The 23,472-nt window shown below is 39.0% G+C and overlaps 2 protein-coding genes across 3 annotated transcripts in view; one reads left to right on the plus strand and one right to left on the minus strand.

Moving 5' to 3' along the window:
• PATE2 (prostate and testis expressed 2) overlaps positions 1–23,472 on the minus strand; it is a 68,843-nt gene that overhangs the window by 11,354 nt on the left and 34,017 nt on the right. Inside the window, exons 1-2 of one of the 2 annotated variants that reach the window (XR_004679999.1) lie at positions 6,189–6,275; positions 5,854–6,039 (exon numbers count right to left, since the gene is read on the minus strand). Coding sequence is in view for 1 of the 2 variants with exons in the window: in XM_035009250.1 (XP_034865141.1) it covers positions 6,189–6,270 (82 nt within the window). In the remaining variant the exon portion in view is untranslated. Of the gene's footprint in view, positions 1–5,853; positions 6,040–6,188; positions 6,369–23,472 lie in introns of those variants that run through there. The other variant, XM_035009250.1, reaches the window with a different exon arrangement.
• Positions 11,671–14,114, plus strand: PATE3 (prostate and testis expressed 3). Its single transcript, XM_035009251.1, has 3 exons — positions 11,671–11,719; positions 13,350–13,472; positions 13,990–14,114. The coding sequence occupies exons 1-3, from the start codon at positions 11,671–11,673 to the stop codon at positions 14,112–14,114; spliced, it is 297 nt and encodes a 98-aa protein (XP_034865142.1).

Below are 23,472 nucleotides of genomic sequence, written 5' to 3' on the forward strand. Positions count from 1 at the left end.
CATCACAAGGGTCTTCTTTTTGGGTATATCAAGATGCAAGGCCTTGACCATGCTTTTCTCGGGCTATCGCTCAGGATTGTGTTCACAGAGAAAAATGTTGAAGGATGCGCTAACATCTCCCCCAGGACAAAGAGCAGGCTTGCTTCTACTTAGTAGATAAGTGGTCGATTCCTCAAGCTCAGTGTTCCCCAGCTGTGATGCAAACCCACGGTGAGTAGCATCTACCTGGCTCTCAACTACACTGCCCTGTGGGACTCAGGGAACCTGTGTAAAATAGCGCTCTGGCTTCTGCTTTCACCATGAGAATAAAGTCCTTTGTCTCAACATCTTGCTCCCAGGAATATAGGGGGGGAAAGCCGCAGTAAAAAATTAAGTAAACACGTAGACTATAAAAATCCCACTTCTATGATCATAGTATAAAACTGTACCCTTTTACATCTGCACATGGACTAAAACTGGAAGTTGTATTAGAAAAAATAAAAATACTATCTTTAACTTCAAAAAATAAATAAAGTCCTTTGTCTCTGACCCAAGAGTTTTGTTTCTCCTACCAGCATCTCTAAAACAAGGACAAGCCAGCTTGTTAGCTTGCAAGTAGGGTAAAACCCCAGACCCTTCACTGTTCTTGACAGTCTGGGAGATGAGGATGAGATAGTGACAGGGACATGGCTTTCTGGAAGATGAAGGACAAGGGCTCCCATGGGATTGGGTTAAGAGAAAGAGAAGACATCTTGGGGTCCATTAGCAGGTGCTCTCACCCCAAGTGGAGGGAAGTAAGGGAACCCCCCTTCTCCTAGCTGTTGGTATTACTTTTCTATTGTTGCATAACAAATTACCATTCACACAGTGGCTTAAAACAGCACAGATTTATGATCTCACAGTTTCTGTAGGTCCGAAGTGTGGGCGCAGTGTGACTGGTTCTCTGCTCAGGGTCTCACCAGGCTAAAATCAAGGTGTGTGGTTCTCATCTGAAGCCAACAACCAGGGAATAGCTCAATCCGTCAGCCTCTATGTGAGCGAGCTTGAAAGTGGATCCTCCCCAAGTTGAGCCACAGATGACTACAGCCCGGCCAACATCTTCATTATGTTTGTGAAAGACTCTGAAGCCAAGGACCCAGCTAAGCTACACCAATTCCTAACCAAAAACTTTGAAATCATACATTTTGTTGTTCTAAGCCCCTAAGGTTTGGGAAATTGGCTATGGGGCAATAGGTAATGAATATATTAGCACGTGTGGGGACAAAGGGAGAGAGCCCCAGAGACTGGGAGTTATGTAGGAGTGAGGGAGGCACCTACTAATAGTGAGACAAGGTGCCAAAGAGGGAAAAGCCTCCCACTGCTCCAGCCATCCCCTGCAAACTAGCTTCTCTTGCTCCCTGCGTGCACCACACTCCTGACCAGAGAGCAGCAATCTCCTTGCAAGTGTGTGTGTGTGTGTGTGTGTGTGTGTGTTAAACAATCTGGTCTTTTTTTCCATAGGGGAAAAAAAAAGCACCTGGATTCAAATGGCAGGATTTGGGAAAAACTTGCAGTGGGGCCCAAACAACCCAGCTGTGTTGGAAGATGTGCATCTAGCTGTGGTCCACTCTCCACCTCTGAGCCCACGACACTAATGGCCTCTTTGAGCTACAGGCACTGTGACCGATGACTGTCAGTTGGAACTTCTGGCAACAAAGAAGAAACATCTACAGGGAGATACTCTTTGGAGATTTGGATTTGTCACCTCCTTGACATGGCTCTAGCCCTTTTGAAAAGCAGCTATTGACCTGCTACAAGTGCTTGTGAAAACTGAAGGCCGATCCAAGGGAGCCTTGTGATGTATTTTCTGGCCTGATGTTCGCATATGGGAGTGAGTCAACTCAGACTCAATAACCTGGTAGGTGGGCAGGGCCCCAAAGGCCTCACTAATCAAAGGAAATGGTATATTCATGAGACATGGGAGATCCATGAGCCACAATTCCCAGTCCTCCTTCCCTGCTGCCCACACCAGCGTTCCCCCAGACTGTGAGATGCTCAAAGAGGAGCACAAGGTGGCTGTACTGAGGGTACCCCAGAGCTTGGCTCCCATGGCGACCACTGTGATCATCATAGAAATAAAGAGGGGCATTATAGACTTTTAAATGGGTCAATTCTCCAAGAAGACATAACAATCCTTAATCTGTATGTGCCTTGCCACAGAGCACCAAAATATGTGAGGCAAAAACTAATGGAACTGCAAGGATAAATAGATGAATCCACTGTTATCGCTGCAGATTTCGGTACCCCTTTATCATTAATGGATGATCCAGTAGGCAGAAAATCAGAAGGACATGGCTGAGTGAATAGCACCAATCAATCAACTAGATCTAATTGACATTTATAGAATATTTTATCCAACAGAATACACATTCTTCTCAAGCTTGCATGAACCATTCACCAAATAGACATATTCTGGGCCACAATACTTCATTAACATATTTAAACGAATACAAGTCATACAGTGTATGCTCTCAGATCTCAATGGAATTAAATTAGAAATCATAACAGAAAGATAGCTAGGAAAAAAAAAATCCCCAAATACTCAGATTAAATAACATACTTCTAACTTCCGTATGGGTCAAAGAAGTCTCAAGACAAATTTAAAATATTTTGAACTGGGGTACCTGGGTGGCTCAGTCATTAAGCATCTGCCTTCAGCTCAGGTCATGATCCCAGGGTCCTGGGATCGAGCCCCGCATCGGGCCCCCTGCTCCACGGGAAGCCTGCTTCTCCCTCTCCCACTCCCCCTGCTTGTGTTCCCTCTCTTGCTGTGTCTCTCTGTCAAATAAATTATTGAAATCTTAAAAAAAAATAAAATAAAATATTTTGAACTAAATGAAAATTAAAATATATTATCAAAATTTGTAGGATGCAGAGAAAGCAGTATTTAGAGGTATGTTGAATATTGCAGTATTGAATGCATATATTAGAAAAGAATGAAGATTTAAAAATCAGTCATCTAAGCTTCCACCTTAGGAAACTAAAGAAGAGAAAATAAAACCAAAGTAAGCAGAAGAGAAATAATACAAATTAGAACAGAAATCAATCAAATTAAAAATCAATAGAAAAAAATCAACAATTAAACACTGGTTCTTTGAAAGAATCAACAAAATTGATAAAGCTCTAACCAGAGTATCTGAGAGGAGAGAGAGAGAAGACAAATTACTAATATTAGATATGAAAGGGAGGGCAGGATTCCTGATCCCATGAACATGTAAGTGATAATAAAAGAATATTATGAGCAACACCATGCCTACAAATTTGATAACCTAAATGAAAAGGACCAATTCCTTAAAAAACATGATCTGCCAAAACTTACACAAGAAGAAAGATATAATCTGCATTAGCCTAGATCTATTAAAGATATTGAATCAATAGTTAATAAACCGCAAAATAGAGAGCACCCCCCATACTCTCTATAGCTTCACTGGTGAATTCTACCAAAAACTTAAGGAAGAAATTATACAGATTCTCTACAATCTCTTCCAGAAAATAGAAGCAAAGGGACTATTTCCTTAAAAATATGGAATAAAACTACTTATTCTACAGATTTTTAAAACAATAATAATGAGCATTATTAACAACTTAAACATACACAACGTTATATGTCAAGTATGTGCCAATAAATCTGAGAAAATATTAATGAAAGGGGCAAAAGATTGGAACTCATTAGGGAAACGCTAATTAAAACCACTTCACTCATTAGAAAGCTAAAATTAAAAAGTCTGATCCAAGCAAGGGTTGGCAAGGATGGGGAGGGGCCAGTGAGTGAGCACTCTTGGTGGGTATGTAAAATGGTACAACTTCAGAGAATAGTTTGGCATTTTCTTAGAGTTAAAATTATATTTACCATTTGACCCAGCTATTCCACTCCTAGACAATTCCTTAAGAGGAAAGAGTGTATGTCCATACAAAGATTTATACATGAATGTTCATAACTGCTTTATTTGTGATAGCCAAAGTCTGGAATCAATTCAAATGTCCATCAACAAATGGATAAATTGTGGTAGGTCGATTGGATAAATACTACCAGGCAATATAAAGGGAAAACCATTGACTCAATAATGTGGATGAATCACACAAAAAATATGCTGACTGAAAGAAGTCAAACCAAAAAAAGTACTTGCTGTATGATCTCATCTTATAAACTTCTAGGAAATGCATACTGATCTAAAAGTACCAGAAAGCAGCAGATGTTAGGAGGCGAGGCGGAGATAGGAGAGAAGCATTACAGAAGAAATTATAAAGGGTCACATGGAAACTTCTAGACCTGATGAATGTGTTCACTGTCTTGATTTTGGTGATGGCTTCACAGCCATGCACATGCCAAATATTATCAAATTGTACACTTTAAATAAGTGCAGTTTTTTGGATGTCAATGACACCACAATAAAGCTATTATAAAGAAAAATATTTTAAAATAAAATGTAATGTATTTTTAAATTATCATTGAGAGACAGATGGACATTTTGTACTCCAGATATGTTACAAAGAAGGATACAATATCATCTATGCAGTATTTCAGCCTAGAATGCATAATATCTAAGACTAATGATGAGGAATTATCAAACGAACTCCAAATGAGGAATGTTCCACATAAAAAGGAGGGAGGACGTATAATATATATGTATGTACATAAATGCCATGGAAGACAAAGAAAGCCTGCAGAATTAGAATATGAGTGATCGAGCAGATAAAAGTATTGTATCAGAGTTAATTTACCAAAGTTGATAACTGTTACTGTGGTTGTGTAAGACAATAACTCTATTCTTAGAAAATAAACACTAATAGAATTTTAAGTGCTCTAAAGCCATGATGCAGGTAACTTAACCAAAACAGTTCAGCAAGTGGGGAAAGAGGTGGGGCTGAAGGGGGCAGTTAATGAGAAAGAGCATACAGCAACTGGAAAAGCAAATGGGATTAAATGTTAACAATATGTGAACGTGGGGAAGGGAGAAATGGTGTTCTTTGTATTGTTTTTATTTTTGCAACTTTTTCTGTAGGTTTGAAATAATTTCCAAATTAAAAAATTTTTTTTTAAATTTTAACTACAATAGAAAGTGTTTTATCCTCAAACAAATGAACCCATCTTCAACTCTTCTATGACATTTTAGAAATGATTTATACCAGAAATATATAAAACATAAAGTATTGTGGGGGCATCTCGCTGGCTCAGTCAGTGAAGCATGTGACTCTTGATGTTGGGGTTGTGAGTTCGAGTCCCACATTGGGTGTGGAGCCTACATAAAATAAAATTTAAAAAAAATGTTTTAAATACGAAATAGTGTGATTCCTGGACTCAACATTAATGTCATCAAGATTGAAATGACTTTCAAAAGACTTCTGGGGGAATTTCCAGATGATCACGGATTTCTCCTTTCAAATAAATTGACACAGAATTTTGTATTTCAATTCCATTCTGGTAAAACTTTTTCCACAGCACTTGAACATTTGCAAGGCGGAAAAGGGGGGCATATTGGTCAAAGAGTACAAACTTAGAGTTAGAAGATGAGCAAGTTCTAGGAATGTAATGCACAGCATTGTGATTACAGGTAACAATCCTATACTACATTACTTGAAAGTTGCTAAGAGAGTAGATCTTTAATGTCCTCACCACAAAAAAGAAATGGCAATTATGTGTGACACAATGGAGTCATTAGCTAAGGCCATCCTACTAGTTAGCTAACAACCACCACTGGGTTGAATCCTATCGCAATATGTAAGTGTATCAAATCAACACACTATACACCTTAAAGTTACACAAAGCTATATGTTAAAACTATATCTGAATGAAGCTGGGGGAAAACATACATTTGCAAGGATATTGGCCTCTACCTTTTTCATTCATATTGGCGATTTAGCCAAGAAAGCTTTGATTTTTTCAGCAGCAGTTAACAGTAACTTCAGGACCTTGAGTGCAAACATTTATCACATTCAGATGGTTTACCACATCTTTGAGATAAGCCAGGCCACGAATAAAGTCCTCTTTTTCAAAATGTTCCAAGCGTAGGTTTGTTTTTTCTTTAAAAAATAAACAAATAAATAAAACTTCTTTTATCAAAATTGATACTAAATTTTGCCCCTTCGAAAGCCAGAGAACTTCTGTGATAGAGAAGATTTTCTTATTTTCCACAAAAATATTTTTTAAATGTGATGATTTAGAAACTTACTTTGGATAAAGTTGATGGCTCTTTCAGCTGATGACAGAATTTCTTTCAGACTTGTTTGAATAGTCTGTTGTCTGTTGTGCATGTAAGTCCTAAAACAAGTGAGTGGCGAGGATGTGAGGAGATTCCTTTCTCACTGAAGTAGGAAAACCAGATGGTCACCAAGCATTGTAGGAGTTCCATCTGCAAAAAGGGAAAGGAAGCTTTTGTTTCAAAGTTCTGCATGATAAAACCACCTTTTTACCATTACCAAAAAGTCATTGACTTTTAGAGTTGCCAAAAGAGACTCATGATCTAAGAATTCTTTGACGGCTTCAGCATGCACAGAGCAAGCAAAACCAAAAGGAAAAGGAAAACTGGCAACACTGAAAACATTTCCTTTAGTTTTATCCAATTGTAAAATGCAGGAGTATGGTAAAAGTGCCAATTCCTCAATGACTGCCTCAAATCTTTAAAGAAATATCAACTATCCTATTTGACAAGGAAAATGGATTATGGATTTTTTTTCTCCTTTGTTGCAGGACACAAATCAGTGCCAACATGGTTCATTAAAGTTTATCCAATATAAGTAGAGCTTCTTTTCATCTAGCAAGCTGGTAAGAAAATGTACAGAAGGGGCGCCTGGGTGGCTCAGTGGGTTGGGCGGCTGCCTTCGGCTCAGGTCATGATCCCCGGGTCCTGGGATCGATCCCCGGGTCCTGGGATCGAGCCCCGTGTCCGGCTCCCTGCTGGGTGGAGAGCCTACTTCTCCCTCTCTCTCTGCCTGCTGCTCTGCCTACTTGTGCTTTCTCTCTCTGTGTCAAATAAATAAATAAAATCTTTAAAAAAAAGAAAGAAAGAAAGAAAATGTATGGAAGCCCCAAGAAAAGGGTTTTGTGAAATGGCACAGCTCCATTTAGAAACATGCCAATTTTTTCTCCTTTTTTTTTTTCTAAAGATTTTATTTATTTATTTGACAGAGAGATAGACAGAAGAGCACAAGCAGAGGGCGTGGCAGAGGGAGAGGGAGAAGCAGGCTCTGCACTGAGCAGGGAATCCGATGCGGGACTCGATCCCAGGACCCTGAGATCATGACCTGAGCCGAAGGCAGACGCTTAACCATCTGAGCCACCCAGGCACCCTTTTTCTCCTTTTTTAGAAAGATTTTTATATTTACTCATTTGAGAGGCATGAGTGGGGGGCGGGGCAGAGGGAGAATGAGAAGCAGACTCCCTGCTGGGCAGGGAGCCTGATACAGGGCTTGAACCTAGGACCCTGAGATCATGACCCTAGCCAAAAGGCAGATGCCCAACCCACTGAGCCACCCAGGTGCCCCAGAAACATGCCAAGTTTTTCAAACTGAGCTTTCTTAGGAAAAATTCCTAATCTTCCAGACAGACAGAAGTAAGATGCACTTTCATTTTATCTGGCTTCATACTTGCATTCATGAGAATATTTACACACACACACATAACCACGTGGCCTTTGTGTCCTAGTAAGTTCAAAGATGCAAATGAAAACATCCAATTCCTGTTCTTTCACTTACTTCTATTAGTAATAAAGTCTTGGGCACTGTTAACATTTTGCAGTTTGTTGCCAACATTAAATATGGAAGGAAATGATAAATATCCTTTAGAGTGTATGAGCCAAGAGCAGGCCGCCCCAAGTTGGACTATTTTGGCATGAAGATTATTTTGAGTCAAAAAGCAATCCATCAGGGCTCCTGGGTGGCTCAGTTAAGCGTCTGCCTTTGGCTCAGGTCATGATCTCAGGGTCCTGGGATCCAGGCCCACCTTGGGCTCCCTGCTCAGTGGGGAGTCTGCTTCTCCCTCTCCTTCTGCTTCTCCCCCCTAATCCTGATCTTTCTCTCTCTCAAATAAATAAATAAAATCTAAATTTAAAAAAAGCAATCAATCACAAGCCAGCAGATTCAGGAAAAGTTCTTTACCCACCTCTCAACTGCCTACAAGAATTTAGATGGAGGACCTGCTCCAGGAAGAGAGCTCTCACTGTAGATAAAACTACAGTATGATAAGAACTGGGTATGGTAGATGGGGAGGAACCTAGCCCTCTATGTCCCACTGTTTCTGAATGCCCCAGCAAACCTGTTTACCAAACATTTACTCTCTTTTTTTATGTTCCAGTAAATTGCATTCCTTTCCTCTGAAGTCCCAGACTCCTACCTCCTTCTCCTTAGTTTGGGTGAACATATATACCTCATTTTGCCTGCCTGTCTTTGGAATTTCCATGTCTGAGTAGATTCCCCATATGTATGCTATTAAATTTGATTTTTCTCCTGTTAATGTTTCATGTCAATTTGATTTTTAGTCTGGCCAAAAGGACCATGAAAGGGACAGAAATTCTTGCTCTCTGACAAGAAGTTAATGAAAAATATAAAATTTTCTATCAGGGTTCATAGAACCCATGAAGCTAAGAGGACACTAGACCCCATATTAATAAATTTTGCTCAGGAATGAAGGTAAGGTGTTAACAAAAATCTGCCACTCACATGCATAAGATCAGTCCATAAACAGTTCTAAACGGTTTTTTGAAAATTTTCATTAGCCACTGGGACTTTTCATCTAAAGCATTATATTAACAGCAATATTGTGAATGAAGCCAGAATTTTAGTGACACTGATCTATGCTTGAACCTCAGCTGGGCTCCTTGATGGACACTTCACCACCAGGGTGTTGTGAGGGCTCCATGAAACGATCTAAGTAGAAGTGGCTAGCCTCGTGTGTGGCACGTAGCAAGCACTCAGTAAATGCTGGTTTTGTTCTTTCCTTCATCTCTTTTCCCACCAGCAATTGGATGTGTAAGGGTGATTTCCCTCTCCACCGGATTTTTTAAACGATCATTATCTCACACTCTAGTCTCTATACACCCTCTGGAAAATCATTGCTGCCCCTGGGAGCCCAGGAACAAAGTAGCCCGGTTTCTGATGCTATGCCAAGGTCCATTCCCCAAAACAAAGGGCAGCATTTAGAAGCACAAGTTAAGAGGTTGCTCATCTGTGGTATCATCAAGATCTCAGTTACCCACCCTGAAGCCAAGAGAGACCATGAATATGAGGACACAATGTTCCGCTTTCTCCTCCCCAGAGTGGGGCAAATGGCATCTATGCTGAGTGGATGGCCATCTTATCATGGAGTGCATTAATTTGGGACTCTGTATCAGTGAGATAGTGGATAGTGGTATCATGTGTTGTTTATCCTTCATTCATTCCCTCCTTCATTGAGCCATCATATGTTCAGCACATCATCACGTGCCAAGCAAACTGCTAGGTCAGAATAACAGAACTTAGTAACCATCCTCATGATTTACATTATGAAACCATAGAATGTTATGGCTGAAATCTAACATCACAGATAAATGCCTTGCTAAAGATGCTGTGAATTACATAGTAATCAACCAAAGGTCTCCAGACTCCCAGGAAAATCCTCTTTCCATTGTATCACACTGCCTCCAGTAGTTCTAATACTTATTCTTTCCTATGTCATGCTAAATTAAGAAAGAAGTTGTTTTCAAGAGAAAATTTGATGGATAAGGTACTGGGGGAAGATGAGGAGTAAGTCAGAGGACCCCAGTGTTTGGGTAGAACTGCAAAATTCCACAATCCTAACTGGAAATAATCCAGTAGAAAAGAGATTCAAAACTCAGTGGGCCGGGGGAGATGAACCAGGAGAGACTATGGACTCTGAGAAACAAACTGAGGGTTCTAGAGGGGAGGGGGGTGGGGGATGGGTCAGCCTGGTGATGGGTATTAAAGAGGGCATGTTCTGCATGGAGCACTGGGTGTTATACACAAATAAAGAATCATGGAACACTACATCAAAAACTAATGATGTAATGTATGGTGATTAACATAACATAATAATAATTTAAAAAAAACTCAGTGGGCCTTTCAGAAAGCCTCTGCTAAGGAAGAAGAGTAGGCACTAAAAACCAACTGCAGTTTAACCTATCATGTCCTTTGCTTCTTTTGCTATGATTTTAGAGTCATTCTCTTTAAACAGATAAAGCAGAGAAAATGGGTGACAAATGAAATGCTCCGATAGCCTTGTAAACCCAAGCACCAAAGGTTCAGGGCTTTGCCTTCTTGATAAGCCTCTGGAAAGTCATGAAAAATGCCATCCAGTTTTTAAGATTCTCTCCTGCAATATGACAGAATAGAAAATTAGGTTCAGAGTCTTGTTCTCCATTCTACAACCAATTCTTTTCAAAGAAACCAATTCCCTGTCTAAGGCTTTTGGCTCTCTTCTTAGGCAAAGATGGGCTCCACACTCTGAGTGGTGATAGAAAAAAAACATTGTAAACTCTGTGGCATTTGAACTAAGACCTATGTCACCCAATCCTCACCTGATGTCTAAAAATGTCAGACTTGATATGTTTTAATGAACATATTGTTCCTACAAGAAAGAACATGCCATTAAATTAGCGCTGAATGGAAGATTCCTATATTCCAGCCAAGGTGCCATCAGCTCCCTGACAGGTTTAGGAACCCTAGAATGCCAGGACTGGCCAGAGTTTTACCCATGGTGAACCTTAACTGAGTTAACTTTTGTAGAGAAAGATACCTAAATCATAGAAAAACCAGCTGGTTCACAATATAAATTTGGTAAAGATCACGTTGTGTGATAATTCTAAGGGGGATTTCATAGCCCTACAGAATAAACAGTCTCTGGCTGTGGAGAACACATTTCCGCTAAGGTGAAGTAGTCCTGGGCTGAGAATCAGAAGTTCTAGGTTGAAAGCCCAGCTTGATCATAGATTAAGTCTCTTTCACTCTCCTGTTTCTCACCCATAGGGTGAGGAGCTACATGAGCTTTCCTGACTTATACATTGTCCTACTTTCACACATGGGACTGTGCCTGGAACACAAAAGTTCCCAGTAAATGTTTGCTGAATGTATGAATAAATCTTTAAGAGGCAGGGGCGCCTGGGTGGCTCAGTTGGTTAAGTGACTGCCTTGGGCTCACATCATGATCCTGGGTTCCTGGGATCAAGTCCCGCATTGGGCTTCCTGATCAGCGGGGAGTCTGCTTCTCCCTCTTCCTCTCCCTCTGTGCTCTCACTTTCTCAAATAAAAAAATAAAATCTTAAAAAAATATCTCCAAGAGGTATTGAATCAAGATGGTTACAAGTGTGGCCTCCACTCACTATGTAATCATGGGTAAGATGCTAGACCTCACCAAGCCTGTTTCCTCCTCTGTAAAATTAGGATAAGAATGATAACATCATAACTATAACAATAATTACTATGAGAAAGATTTTATTTAAAAAAAAAAAGCTTAATGTAAACCCCCAAATTTATTAATTATCATTATAATTTACTATGGGGTAGAGAGAGAATAAACTTGAGCTTCCAGAGGAAACCTTGTGTGATTGGTTCCCTTTAGGCATGAATAATCCCTGCCCTGTGATGAAGGTTTCATCCCTATAACCTGAAGAGCCGTTCTTGCAGTTCCTGGCTTCTTCCTGTGCAAGGGACTTCTGGCTCAGAATGGACAAACACTTCTTGATGGTTTTCTTCCTTTTCTGCTTCATTGTAGGTGAGTCACAGACCTGAGAAATGGGCTCCAGAGACAGGCTGTAGGGAGCCCCTGGAAACTCTACAGGTACCGTAGGTACCCATGGAGGGCTGAGCCTTGACCATATTTATGAGGGAGGGGAAGCCATTCCAGGAGAGGAACCAAAGAGCAGAATGCCCCTGAGCTAAGGTCCCTGTGCATGCAGACAGAAGAGGATGGGGGACAATGAGACAGGAGGAAGAAGAGGAGGAAGAAGGAGAAGAAGAATACCCCTGAGCTCAGGTCCCTGTGCATGCAGACAGAAGAGGATGGGGGACAATGAGACAGGAGGAAGAAGAGGAGGAAGAAGGAGAAGAAGAATGCTCCTTCTGCCTTATGGGCCATCTTTTCTGACCTTCTCAACATTCTGCCATTCCTCACCAGGGGCTCAAGCCTCTACGGCTGCCCCTTCATATTCTTTCTCCATTTTGTCTCTACCATTCCCTATAATTCAAAATCCTAGCAAGATTTTTCTGAGGACATCCTTTCATCCATAAATCTGTATCCCATCTGCTGACAGAGCTGGTCAGTCTATAATGGATAATTTTGTAGCTTCTTTCAGTGCCGGACAATGGCTTTTGATACCCTTATCAGGGACTTTATATGAAAACAAATGATTATAGGAGAGGAAATATCGGATGCTCTAGAATCAGAGGTTTTTGTTTGTTTGTTTGTTAAATGCTTCAGTCGCTGTCTTAAAATCTCTGTACCTTTGGTTGCTCATCTGAGAAATGGGGAAATACAAAGTTTTGTGATGATTAAATCAGATACAAAGTGAGAGAACATGGCCCAATGAAATGCTTGATAAAAGCTACTTTCCTTTCGCATTTAGGTGCACCAGGGAGAGGTTTTTTGCTTATTTATTTCTTTTATTAAACCTGTATTTCAGGGGCACCTGGGTGGCTCAGTCGTTAAGCGTCTGCCTTCGGCTCAGGTCATGATCCCAGGATCCTGGGATCAAGCCCCACATCGGGCTCCCTGCTCAGTGGAAAGCCTGCTTCTCTCTCTCCCACTCCCCCTGCTTGTGTTCCCTTTCTCACTGTGTCTCTGTCAAATAAATAAATAAAATCTTAAAAAAAAACCCTGTATTTCAATGAGCTCACCCCACAATACCACATAAAATGTCACTACCTACGTCCTAATTCATGAGGACTTTACATATTCAGTTCGAAGTTCAAAATTACAGAGCATATTACCTAACAATATCTAAGCAGCAAATGTGAGCAACACTAGCTTGGGGTAAAATATTTTCAAGCACTCACCCTCATTATTACACTCCCACTGATCTACAGTGCTGTCAGTCAGGTAGGCTAGGCCATCATTCATAGAACCATTTTAAAACTGGAAAAACCAACGCCATGGAGGCTAAATCACTGCTCTAAATTACCCCAGTTAAAAGGACTGAAATAGGGACCAGAAGAATCCTTTTCTTCTCACAATGGCATTTCTCTGGGATAGGAAGTTGGTAAGAGCTCCCAACTCTTTACTACCCACCACCAGCTCTTCATCCACACCTTGCACCCCGCCCCCACCTCCCACAATCGGGTCTAGATAATTCCAGCTCCTGGGAAAGTCCCCCTGGTCTCACTCACAGCAGCTCTCCGCTCTCCAGCAGTGACACCACTGAAGTGCATGACGTGCCACCTTCGCACACGGACAGATCGTTGTAGAAGAGGCTTTGGTTCCTGTGTTGCCCAGAAGTTCGAGTCATGCATGACTTTAAAGATCTTCCAGGGTAAGTTAGAGGGTCAGGGGAGGTACTGTGAGATTCTTGGAACATTCTTAGGAGAGTACTTCAGCAATTTCGTATCTCTGCTCAGGGTAATCCAGGAGAGGAACCAAAGAGCAGAATGCCCCTGAGCTCAGGTCCCTGTGCATGCAGACAGAAGAGGATGGGGGACAATGAGACAGGAAGAAGAAGAGGGGTGTTCTATATTCCCAATAAAACTGACCAAACAGATCTGAACTCTGCAGACACTAAAGCACTAGTTGCTAATCTTCTACCAGGAACAGGAATGAAGCAGCTATAGAGAATTGAGGGTTGTTAGGGACCTCAGGCAAACAACTATGAAGGGGGTCAGTGATTTCTGCATCTCCCTGCCTCCGTCCTTTTGGTAGGTATAAGCTGCAAAGCCATCCCGTAACCTATCCTGATGCCTAATTAAATTTTCAGACAGGACTAGTGCCAGGTTTGACCTGTCTTTACAGAACTTAGATCACTGGGTTATTTTCTATGTTCCTTCTTATTACAGATGACATTCTGCAGTTATCATATATGGTGTGTCAGAAATTCTGCAGAGACTTGACCTTTGATCTCAACAATCGGACTTATGTTCATAAATGTTGCAAGCACAATTTTTGTAACCTCAAAGTCTAAAATATTGGCCCTCCTGAGGTCTTACTTTAGAATGTTGTCGACATTTCTCCCCCTTCATGCTCTGCATGCCCTTGCTTTCCTGCCTTGTCCATCTTCGACGTACGGCAGCTCTCTTTCCTTCAGTGTCATCCTTCCTGGTGCCTCCAGCTTGGTTTCTACCTCAGTCAGAGGATAATGATCCTGAACAAGAGATTTCTCTCATGACAGGGAATGGCATTTCCATGCTCCAAGAAGCCTGTCCCAAGAGGCTCAGTACAGCAAAATTTAAAAACATGACTGTTCTCAAATCTTATGGTTAGCTTAAATTAGTCAAGGCGGACTAGAAACACTTCAGCTGAAAGTTCACAGATATTTGGATCTAAAACTCCCATTTACTGTTTACTAAAATTAAGCAGAAATAGCAGCCAAATGGATGGTGGACACTTGGTATTTTCCTCTATGGACATATTACTTTCCCAAGTGGACCGTGTTCATTTCAAACTCAGTTATGGCTGTCTTGGCCTTTGTAGAGTACATCCATATACAGTGTCCATACAAATCAGAAAATAAGGAAATCCCTGGCTCTGTGATAGTCACAGCTCACACGCAGCCACCTGTAGGTCTGTCAAGATGTGTACTCAAGAGACATCACAACTCTCCCTTCTTCTCCTTCCTCTCCTAATCTTTCTCTGTCCCTTTCCTCTTTTGCTCTCCACTTCCACTATCACCTCCCCAGCGACCCACACCATTGCTGTACAAATTCTCCCTCTCTGAATACCCAAGTCACCTTATGGATACCTTTTTTGACGCTCTCTCTCAATGAATCATTTCTCTGTTTGTCTTATTTGCCCAGTATGTTACAAATCACAGCAAGAACAGATCCCGTGTCTTACTCATTTCTGCTGCCTTTAGTGGGCCAGTGAAAGCTTACTGTGTTTAACTGAATGGCCACTGATGTTGATGAAATTTTTCTTGTGCATCTATTTAGTTTGCAGGACTTATGATGCTTTTATGCTTTTTCTGGCTGCATACCTATTTTCTTGAGTGTATAGGAATGGTAATCTCCACTCCCTACCAAACAAAGAATGTTCACTATACTATGTGTTTTCCCTGAAGGGATTATGCAAAAGACATTTCTTTTTATGGGACCCTTCAGTATTCAAATATCTTTAAAGTTGTTTTTTTTTTTTTTTTTTTTTTTGACAGAGAGAGAGCAAGGGACCACAAGCAGGGGGAGTGGCAGAGGGAGAGGGGGAAGCACTTTCCCCGCTGAGCAGGGAACCTGATGTGGGGCTTGATCCCAGGACTCTGGGATCATGACCTGAGCCAAAGGCAGATGCTTAACTGACTGAGCCACCCAGGCACCCCAGTATACAAATACCTTAACCAAAAATTATTTTTTTTAAGATTTTATTTATTTATTTGTCAGAGAGAGAGAAAGAGCACAAGCAGGGGGAGCAGCAGGCAGAGGGAGAAGCAGGCTTCCCACTGAGCAGGGAGCTTGATGCAGGGCCAGATCCCAGGACCCTGAGATCATGACCTGAGCCAAAGGCAGACGCTTAATGACTGAGCCACCCAGGAGCCCCACTAACAATTATTTTTGATGGGATTCTTCCAAAACTTATTAGCTAATGTTACTTCAAAATTCATAATCAATACTACTATTATAAAATAGAGGTGTAAGTTTAGAAAGGGTAATCTGACCCAATTCTATTGGAAATATCTGAAGGCACATGTTTTCCTAGTTTTAATGATGTCAAGATCGATCACATAGATATTTTTGTTCTCAGATTTATTTTATACAAGATACAGTTTCCCTTCAATCTTTTATCTGACAATCTTAGTCTCCATTGATTATTATTAACTAGATCCAACATTCATTATGAGTTGAAATATAATTATTTTATCTTCTTTTTTTTTAGAGAGGGAGGGGGGAGGGGCAGAAAGAGAGAGAATCTTAAGCAGGCTCCACACCCAGCACAGAGCCCAAAGTGGGGCTCCATCTCACAACTCTAAGATCATGACCTGAGCCGAAATCAAGAGTCGGATGCTTAACCGAATCAGCCACCCAGGCACCCCAAATTACTTTATCTTCTTAATTGAAGTATAATTCATATATAATAAAATAAATATATGTTAAGTATACAGTTTGATGTGATTTGAGAAACGTATAAACCTATATAACCACCATCCCAGATAAAACACAGATTTCCATTAACCCAGTGAGTTTCTTCAGGTAACCACCCACTCTCAAAGTTATTGTTCTAACTTCTATCATCATAGTATAATTTTACCTGTTCTTGAATTTATGGACGTGAACAAATGAAAGTATACGAAAACTACTTTCTTGAATCTGGCTTCTATCACTCACCAGATATTTTTAAGATTAATGCATGTTTTTGCTTCCACCAAGAGTTTGTTCTTTTTTTTCCCATTGTATACATATATAATAATTTATTAAATCAATTCTTGTATTGATGGACATGAAGTTGTTTTAAGGTTTGGGTTATTGTAAATAAAGCTATTATGGACATCCTTGTAATAAGAGTTTTGGTGGACATACACATTCATTTCTCTTGAGTAGGTAAAAAAAGTAAAATTTCTAAGTCATAGGGTAGCCATATAGGCATATACATAATTTTGAAAGAAACTGCCAAATAGCTTGTGAAAGTAATGATACAAATATATAGTTCTACCAGCACTGTATGAGAGTTCCACATACCTCCCATCACCAATTATTATCAGTCATTTAAATTTTAGCTATTCTAGTGGTTGTAAAGGATATCTTGCACTTTCCTGATAATGGAATTCAGCCACTTTTTATGCCCCAGTTAGAAAATAATTTATGCAGGTTTCCTTCTAACACTTACATTTAAATTAACACTCAAATTCTCCATTTGGAATTTATCCTTGTAAGAAATTGATCCAATTTTATGTATTTCCGCATAGCTATCCAATTAGCTCAGCAATGTTTATTTAAAAGTTTATATTTTTTTCAACTAATTTGAGATGCTCCTTTCATAGTACACTGCATTTCCATTAGCACTAATACTAATTCTGGGTCCTCTACACAGTTAAGTTTTTCTATCCATTACCTCTATCTTATAACATGCACAAAGACCAAATTCAAACTGGATTTTAAGCTGAATATGGAAAGTACACAATAAAACTAGAAGAAACCATAGCATGCATTTATAACTTTGGAAGAGGCAAAGGTTACTTACTTAAACATAACCTAAAAAGCAAACCATTTTTAAAAAATGATAAATTAGATCACATTAAAATGAACAATGTCTGTTCGCCAAAATGCATCTCTAAGAGAGTAAAAGGCAAGCTAAAGACTTACAGGAGATATCTGCAATACTTATATCTCCCATAGAACTTGTATCCAGAACATAAAAATAATTCTTACAAAAAACTGAGGGACTTTATCACCACTAGACCTGCCTTGCAAGAAATGCTGAAAGGAGCTATTCAAGCTGAAATGAAAAGATGCTAAAATGGCATCTTTGATTAATGGCATCAATGGCATAAAAACATACAAAAATATACAACACGCTGCTATAGGTTAATACAAAAGTCAGACTTAAAAAACTCTAGATGGTATGTTAACCACTTAACTGTAGCACAAAGGGCAAAGGGAAAAGCATTCATATAATTGTAGCTACTATAATTTATTAATAAATACACAATATAAAAAGAGGTAAATAATAATATCAAAACAAAAAAGGGGGGGAGTAAAAGGGTGGGGCTTTTGTAGACAATCAAAGGTAAGCTGCTATCAGCTTAAACTGGACTGTTTAATCTACTTGACACTTGATCTCACCAATCAGACTCATGTGCAAAAATGATGCAACTACAATTACTGTAACTTCAATAAGACTCAAGCACAAAGCAAAAACCTATAGTAGACACACAAAAGCTAAAGAAAGGGGAGACAGAGCAAACAACCTCGGAGTTGGGTTCCCACGCCTGAGATACAAACACTCAGTCACAGGCTGGGTGACCACAGAGTGCGGATGGAGACCAGGGAGACAGAAATGATTGACTGGATTTCCCTGAATGCAGGCTGAGGAGTGGGGCCCCAAGCTCTTGGCTCCAGGGATGGAGAATGGGAGGCCTCCATTTTCATTCTCATCCTCTAAAGCTGCGTGAAAAGCCTTCAGGGAACAAAAGCTACATAGAGCAATCGGGAGCAGATTAGTTAGCCTGGTCCCCTGGCAAAGGCAGTGCAATTCCACCAGGGGCAAAGACATCTGAGAATCAAAGGAACATGCCCGTCCCCCAGAAGATCAGCAAGAACATGCGGCCAAGACCAAGTTTACCCCTCAGTGAGAACTGCAAAACTCCAGCACTAGGGGAATATTGCATATAGAATTCATGGTTTTTTTTCCCCACGATTCTTTAGTCTTTCAATTTTAATTTTTTTCTCTTCCGTTTTCCAACCAATTTCTTATTTTATCAACTCTTTTTTAAAAATCTTTTTTTTTTTTTAAAGATTTTATTTATTTTTTTGACAGAGAGAGACATAGTGAGAGCAGGAACACAAGCAGGGGGAGTGGGAGAGGGAGAAGCAGGCTTCCCACAGAGCAGGGAGCCCGATGTGGGACTCGATCCCAGGACCCTGGGATCATGACCTGAGCCGAAGGCAGACACTTAACAACTGAGCCATCCAGGTGCCCTTAAAAATCTTTTTTAATTTTTATTTTTACAGTTACATTCTATCCTTTCATTATATTTAATTTTATATTTGTATATATATGTTATATATATATAGGTTTCATATAAATATAGGTGTTTCTTTCTTTACAATTTTGGGATGCAGTTTCTTCTAACAAACAAAATACACCCAGAATCTACTGTATGGCTCTGTTCTCTTCACCTGTCTAATTATATTCTCTCTCTCTTTTCTTCTTCTTTTTTTGTTATGTTTTGTTAAACTTTTTAATTTTCATCTTTACAGTTACATTCTTTCCTTTAAATGTATTTAATTTTATTTTTGTATATATACACGTTTTTCTTTCTTTAGAATTTTGAGATGTAGCTTCTTCTAACAAATGAACCAAAATACACTCAGGATATAGTATATTGTTCTGTTCTGTTCACCTGTCTGTTTATATGCTTTCTTTTGTTTCTTTTTTTGCTTTTAATTTTCTTTTTTACAGTTACATTCTATCCTTTCATTGTATTAAATTTTATTTTTATACCTATGTAAGTTTTTCTTTCTTTATAATTTTGGGATCTAGTTTTCTAACAGACCAAAATACACACAGGATCCAGTATATTGCTCTATTCTGTTCACCTGTCTGATTATATTCTCTCTCTCTTTTTAAAATTTTATTTATTTATTTATTTATTGGTTTTGGGTCTCTTCTGCTTTGTTTACTGTATATGTCTCTGTGGTTGTTGTTGCCATTTTAGTATTTTGTTCTCTCATTTATCTATTCTTCTCTGGACAAGATGGAAAATCTCACCTCAAAACAGAGAACAAGAGGCAATACTGACTGCCAGGGACCTAATCAGTATGGATATAAGTAAGATGTCGATGCTAGAGTTCAGAATAACAATTATAAAGACACTAGCTGGGCTTGAAAAAAGTATAGAAGACACTAGAGAATCCCTTTCTGGAGAAATAAAACTAAAATCTAATCAAGTCAAAATTAAAAAAGCTATTAATGAGATGCAATAAAAAATGGAGGCTCTAACTGCTAGGATAAATGAGGCAGAAGAGAGAATTAGTGATATGGAAGACAAAATGATCATGAATAAAGAAGCTGAGAAAAAGAGAGATAAACAACCACTGGATCATGAAGGGAGAATTCGAGAGATAAGTGAAACCATAAAGTGAAACAATATTAGAATAATTGGGATCCCAGAAGAAGAAGAAAGAGAGAGAGAGGAGCAGAAGGTATATTGGAGCAAATTATACCAGAGAACTTCTCTAATCTGGGGAAAGAAACAGGCATTCAAGTACATGAGCACAGAGAACCCCCCTGAAAATCAATAAAAATAGGTCAACACCCCGACATATATCAGTGAAACTTGCAAATCTCAGAGACAAAGAAAAATCCTGAAAGCAGCTCGGGACAAGAGGTATGTAACCTAAAAGGGTAGAAACATTAGACTTGCATCACACCTATCCACAGATACTTGGCAGGCCAGAAAGGATTGGCATGATATATTCAGGGTGCTGAATGAGAAAAATATGCATCCAAGAATACCTTATCCAGCTAGGATGTCATTCAAAATAGAAGGAGAGATAAAAAGCTTCCATGACAAACAGAAACTAAATAATTTGTGATCACTAAACCAGCCCTACAAGAAATATTAAAAGGGGTCCTTTAAGCAAAGAGAGAGACCAAAAGTAACATAGACCAGAAAGGAACATAGACAATACACAGAAATATTAACTTTACAGATAATACAAAGGCACTAAATTCATATCTTTCAATAGTTATTCTGAATGTAAATGAGTTGAATGCCCCAATCAAAAGACACAGGGTATCAGATTGGATAAAAAAAAAAAGCAAGACCGATTGACTTGCTGTCTGCAAGAGACTCATTTTAAACACAAAGACACCTCCAGATTTAGAGTGAGAGGGTGAAAAACCATTTATCATGCTAATAGACATCAAAAGAAAGCTAGGGTGTCAATCCCTATATCAGACAAATTAGATTTTAAACGAAAGACTGTAATAAGAGATGAGGAAGGACACTATATCATACTTAAAAGGTCTATCCAACAAGAAGATCTAACAATTATAAATATTTATGCCCCTAACATATGAGCAGCCAATTAGATAAGCCAATTAATAACAGAATTAAAGAAACACATTGATAATAATACAATAATAGCAGGGTACTTTAATACACCACTCACTGCAATGGACAGATCATCTAAGAAGATCAACAAGGAAACAAGGGCTAAAACCCAAAAGACTCCACCCCAAAATTGCTAGAACTCATCCAGGAATTCAGCAAAGTGGCAGGATATAAAATCAATGCACAGAAATCAGTTTCTTTTCTATACACTCACAGTGAGACAGAAGTAAGAGAAATTAAGGAGTTGATCCCATTTACAATTGCACCAATAACCGTAAGATACCTAGGAATAAACCTAACCAAAAAGGCAAAGGATCTATACTCAGAAAACTATAGAACACCCATGAAAGAAATTGAGGAAGACACACACACCCAAAAATGGAAAAACTTTCCATACTCATGGATTGGAAGAGCAAATATTGTGAAAATGTCTATGCTGCCTAGAGCAATGTATACATTCAATGCAATCCCTATCAAAATACCATCAACTTTTTTCACAGAGCTGGAATAAATAATCCTAAAATTTGTATGGAACCAGAAAAGACCCCAAATAGCCAAAGGAATGTTGAAAAAGAAAACCAAAATTGGTGGCATCACAATTCCAGACTTCAAGTTCTATTATAAAGCTATAATCATCAAGACAGTATGGTACTGGTACAAAAACAGACACATAGATCAATGGAACAGAATAGAGAACCCCAAAATGGACCCTCAACTCTATGGTCAACTAATCTTCGACAAAGTAGGAAAGAATATCCAATGGGAAAAAAGTCTCTTCAACAAATGGTGTTGGGAAAATTGGACAGCCACATGCAGAAGTATGAAACTGGGCCATTTCCTTACACCATGCACAAAAATAGTCTCAAAATGGATGAAAGACCTCAAGGTGAAACAGAAATCCATCATAATCCTAGAGGACAACACAGGCAGCAACCTCTTCGACCTCAGCCACAGCAACTTCTTGCTAGACACATCTCCAAAGGCAAGGGAAACAAAGGCAAAAATGAACCACTGGGATTTCATCAAGATAAAAAGCTTTTGCACAGCAAAGGAAACAGTTGACAAAACCAAAAAGACAACCGACAGAATGGGAGAAGATATTTGCAAATGTCTTATCACATAAAGGGCTAGTATCCACAATCTATAAAGAACTTATCAAACTCAAAACCCAAAGAACAAATAATCCAATCAAGAAATGGGCAGAAGACATGAACAGACATTCTGCAAAGAAGACATCCAAATGGCCAACAGACACATGAAAAAATGCTCCACATCATTTGGCATCAGGGAAATCCAAATCAAAACCACAATGAGATACCACCTCACACCAATCAGAATGGCTAAAATTAACAAGTCAGGAAATGACAGATGTTGGCAAGGATGCAGAGAAAGGGGAACCCTCCTACACTGTTGGTGGGAATGCAAACTGATGCAGCCACTCTGGAAAACAGTATGGAGGTTCCTCAGAAAGTTGAAAATAGAGCTACCCTATGACCCAGCAATTGCACTACTGGGTATTTACCCCAAAGATACAAATGTAGTGATCCAAAGGGGTACGTGCACCCCAATGTTTATAGCAGCAATGTCCACAATAGCCAAACTATGGAAAGAGCCCAGATGTAATCGACAGATGAATGGATAAAGAAGATGTGGTTATATATATATACAATGGAATACTCAGCTATCAAAAAAATTGAAATCTTGCCATTTTCAGCAATGTGGATGGAACTAGAATTATGCTAAGCAAAATAAGTCAATCAGAGAAAGAATTATCATATGTCACTCATATGTGGAATTTAAGAAGTAAAACAGAGAGGATCATCAGGGAAGAGAGGAAAAAATTAAAAAAAGATGAAATCAGAGAGGGAGAAAACCATAAGAGACTCTTAATCATAGGAAACAAACTGAGGGTTGCTGGAGAGGAGAGGGGTGGAGGGATGCAGAAACTGCGTGACAGACATTAAGGAGGGCACGTGATGTAATGAACATGGGTATTATATAAAACTGATGAATCACTGACCTCTACCTCTGAAACTAATAATACCTTATATGTTAATTGAATTTAAATTTTTAAGAAATGAGAAGAAAAAATTAAATTGACCCACTGGAAAAAAATAATAATATGAAAAAAATTCAAATGATGTAACTGGAATTAAGAATATTAAATAAGATTCTATAGGTTTACTTACCCATATAATGCTTTTTAACCTATTTTAATTAGTTTTAAAATAATTTAATTTTAACAAAGGGGGACAACAGAATTGCTATAAATGGATAAAATAACTTCCAAATGTTAGAAAAATTAAAATGAGGTTTTCTAAAAAAAAAAAAAGAAAGAAAGAAAAGAAACAAAAATATAAAATGAATAGGTAACTTACAAAATAGGAGAAAACATTTTAAGCCTTATATCAGGTAAGGGGTCAATATCCAAAATCTATAAAAAAAAACTCATACAATTCAGTAACAATAAAACAACTTCTGGCTTCTATTGAGCACCTAATATATGCCAGGCAATTAATATAAGATCTCATTTCTTTCTTGCAACAGCTCAGTAAAG

The sequence above is a fragment of the Mirounga leonina genome, unplaced genomic scaffold, assembly GCF_011800145.1.
Source record: "Mirounga leonina isolate KUSES-001 unplaced genomic scaffold, KU_Mleo_1.0 Mir_153, whole genome shotgun sequence".
NCBI lineage: Eukaryota > Metazoa > Chordata > Mammalia > Carnivora > Phocidae > Mirounga > Mirounga leonina.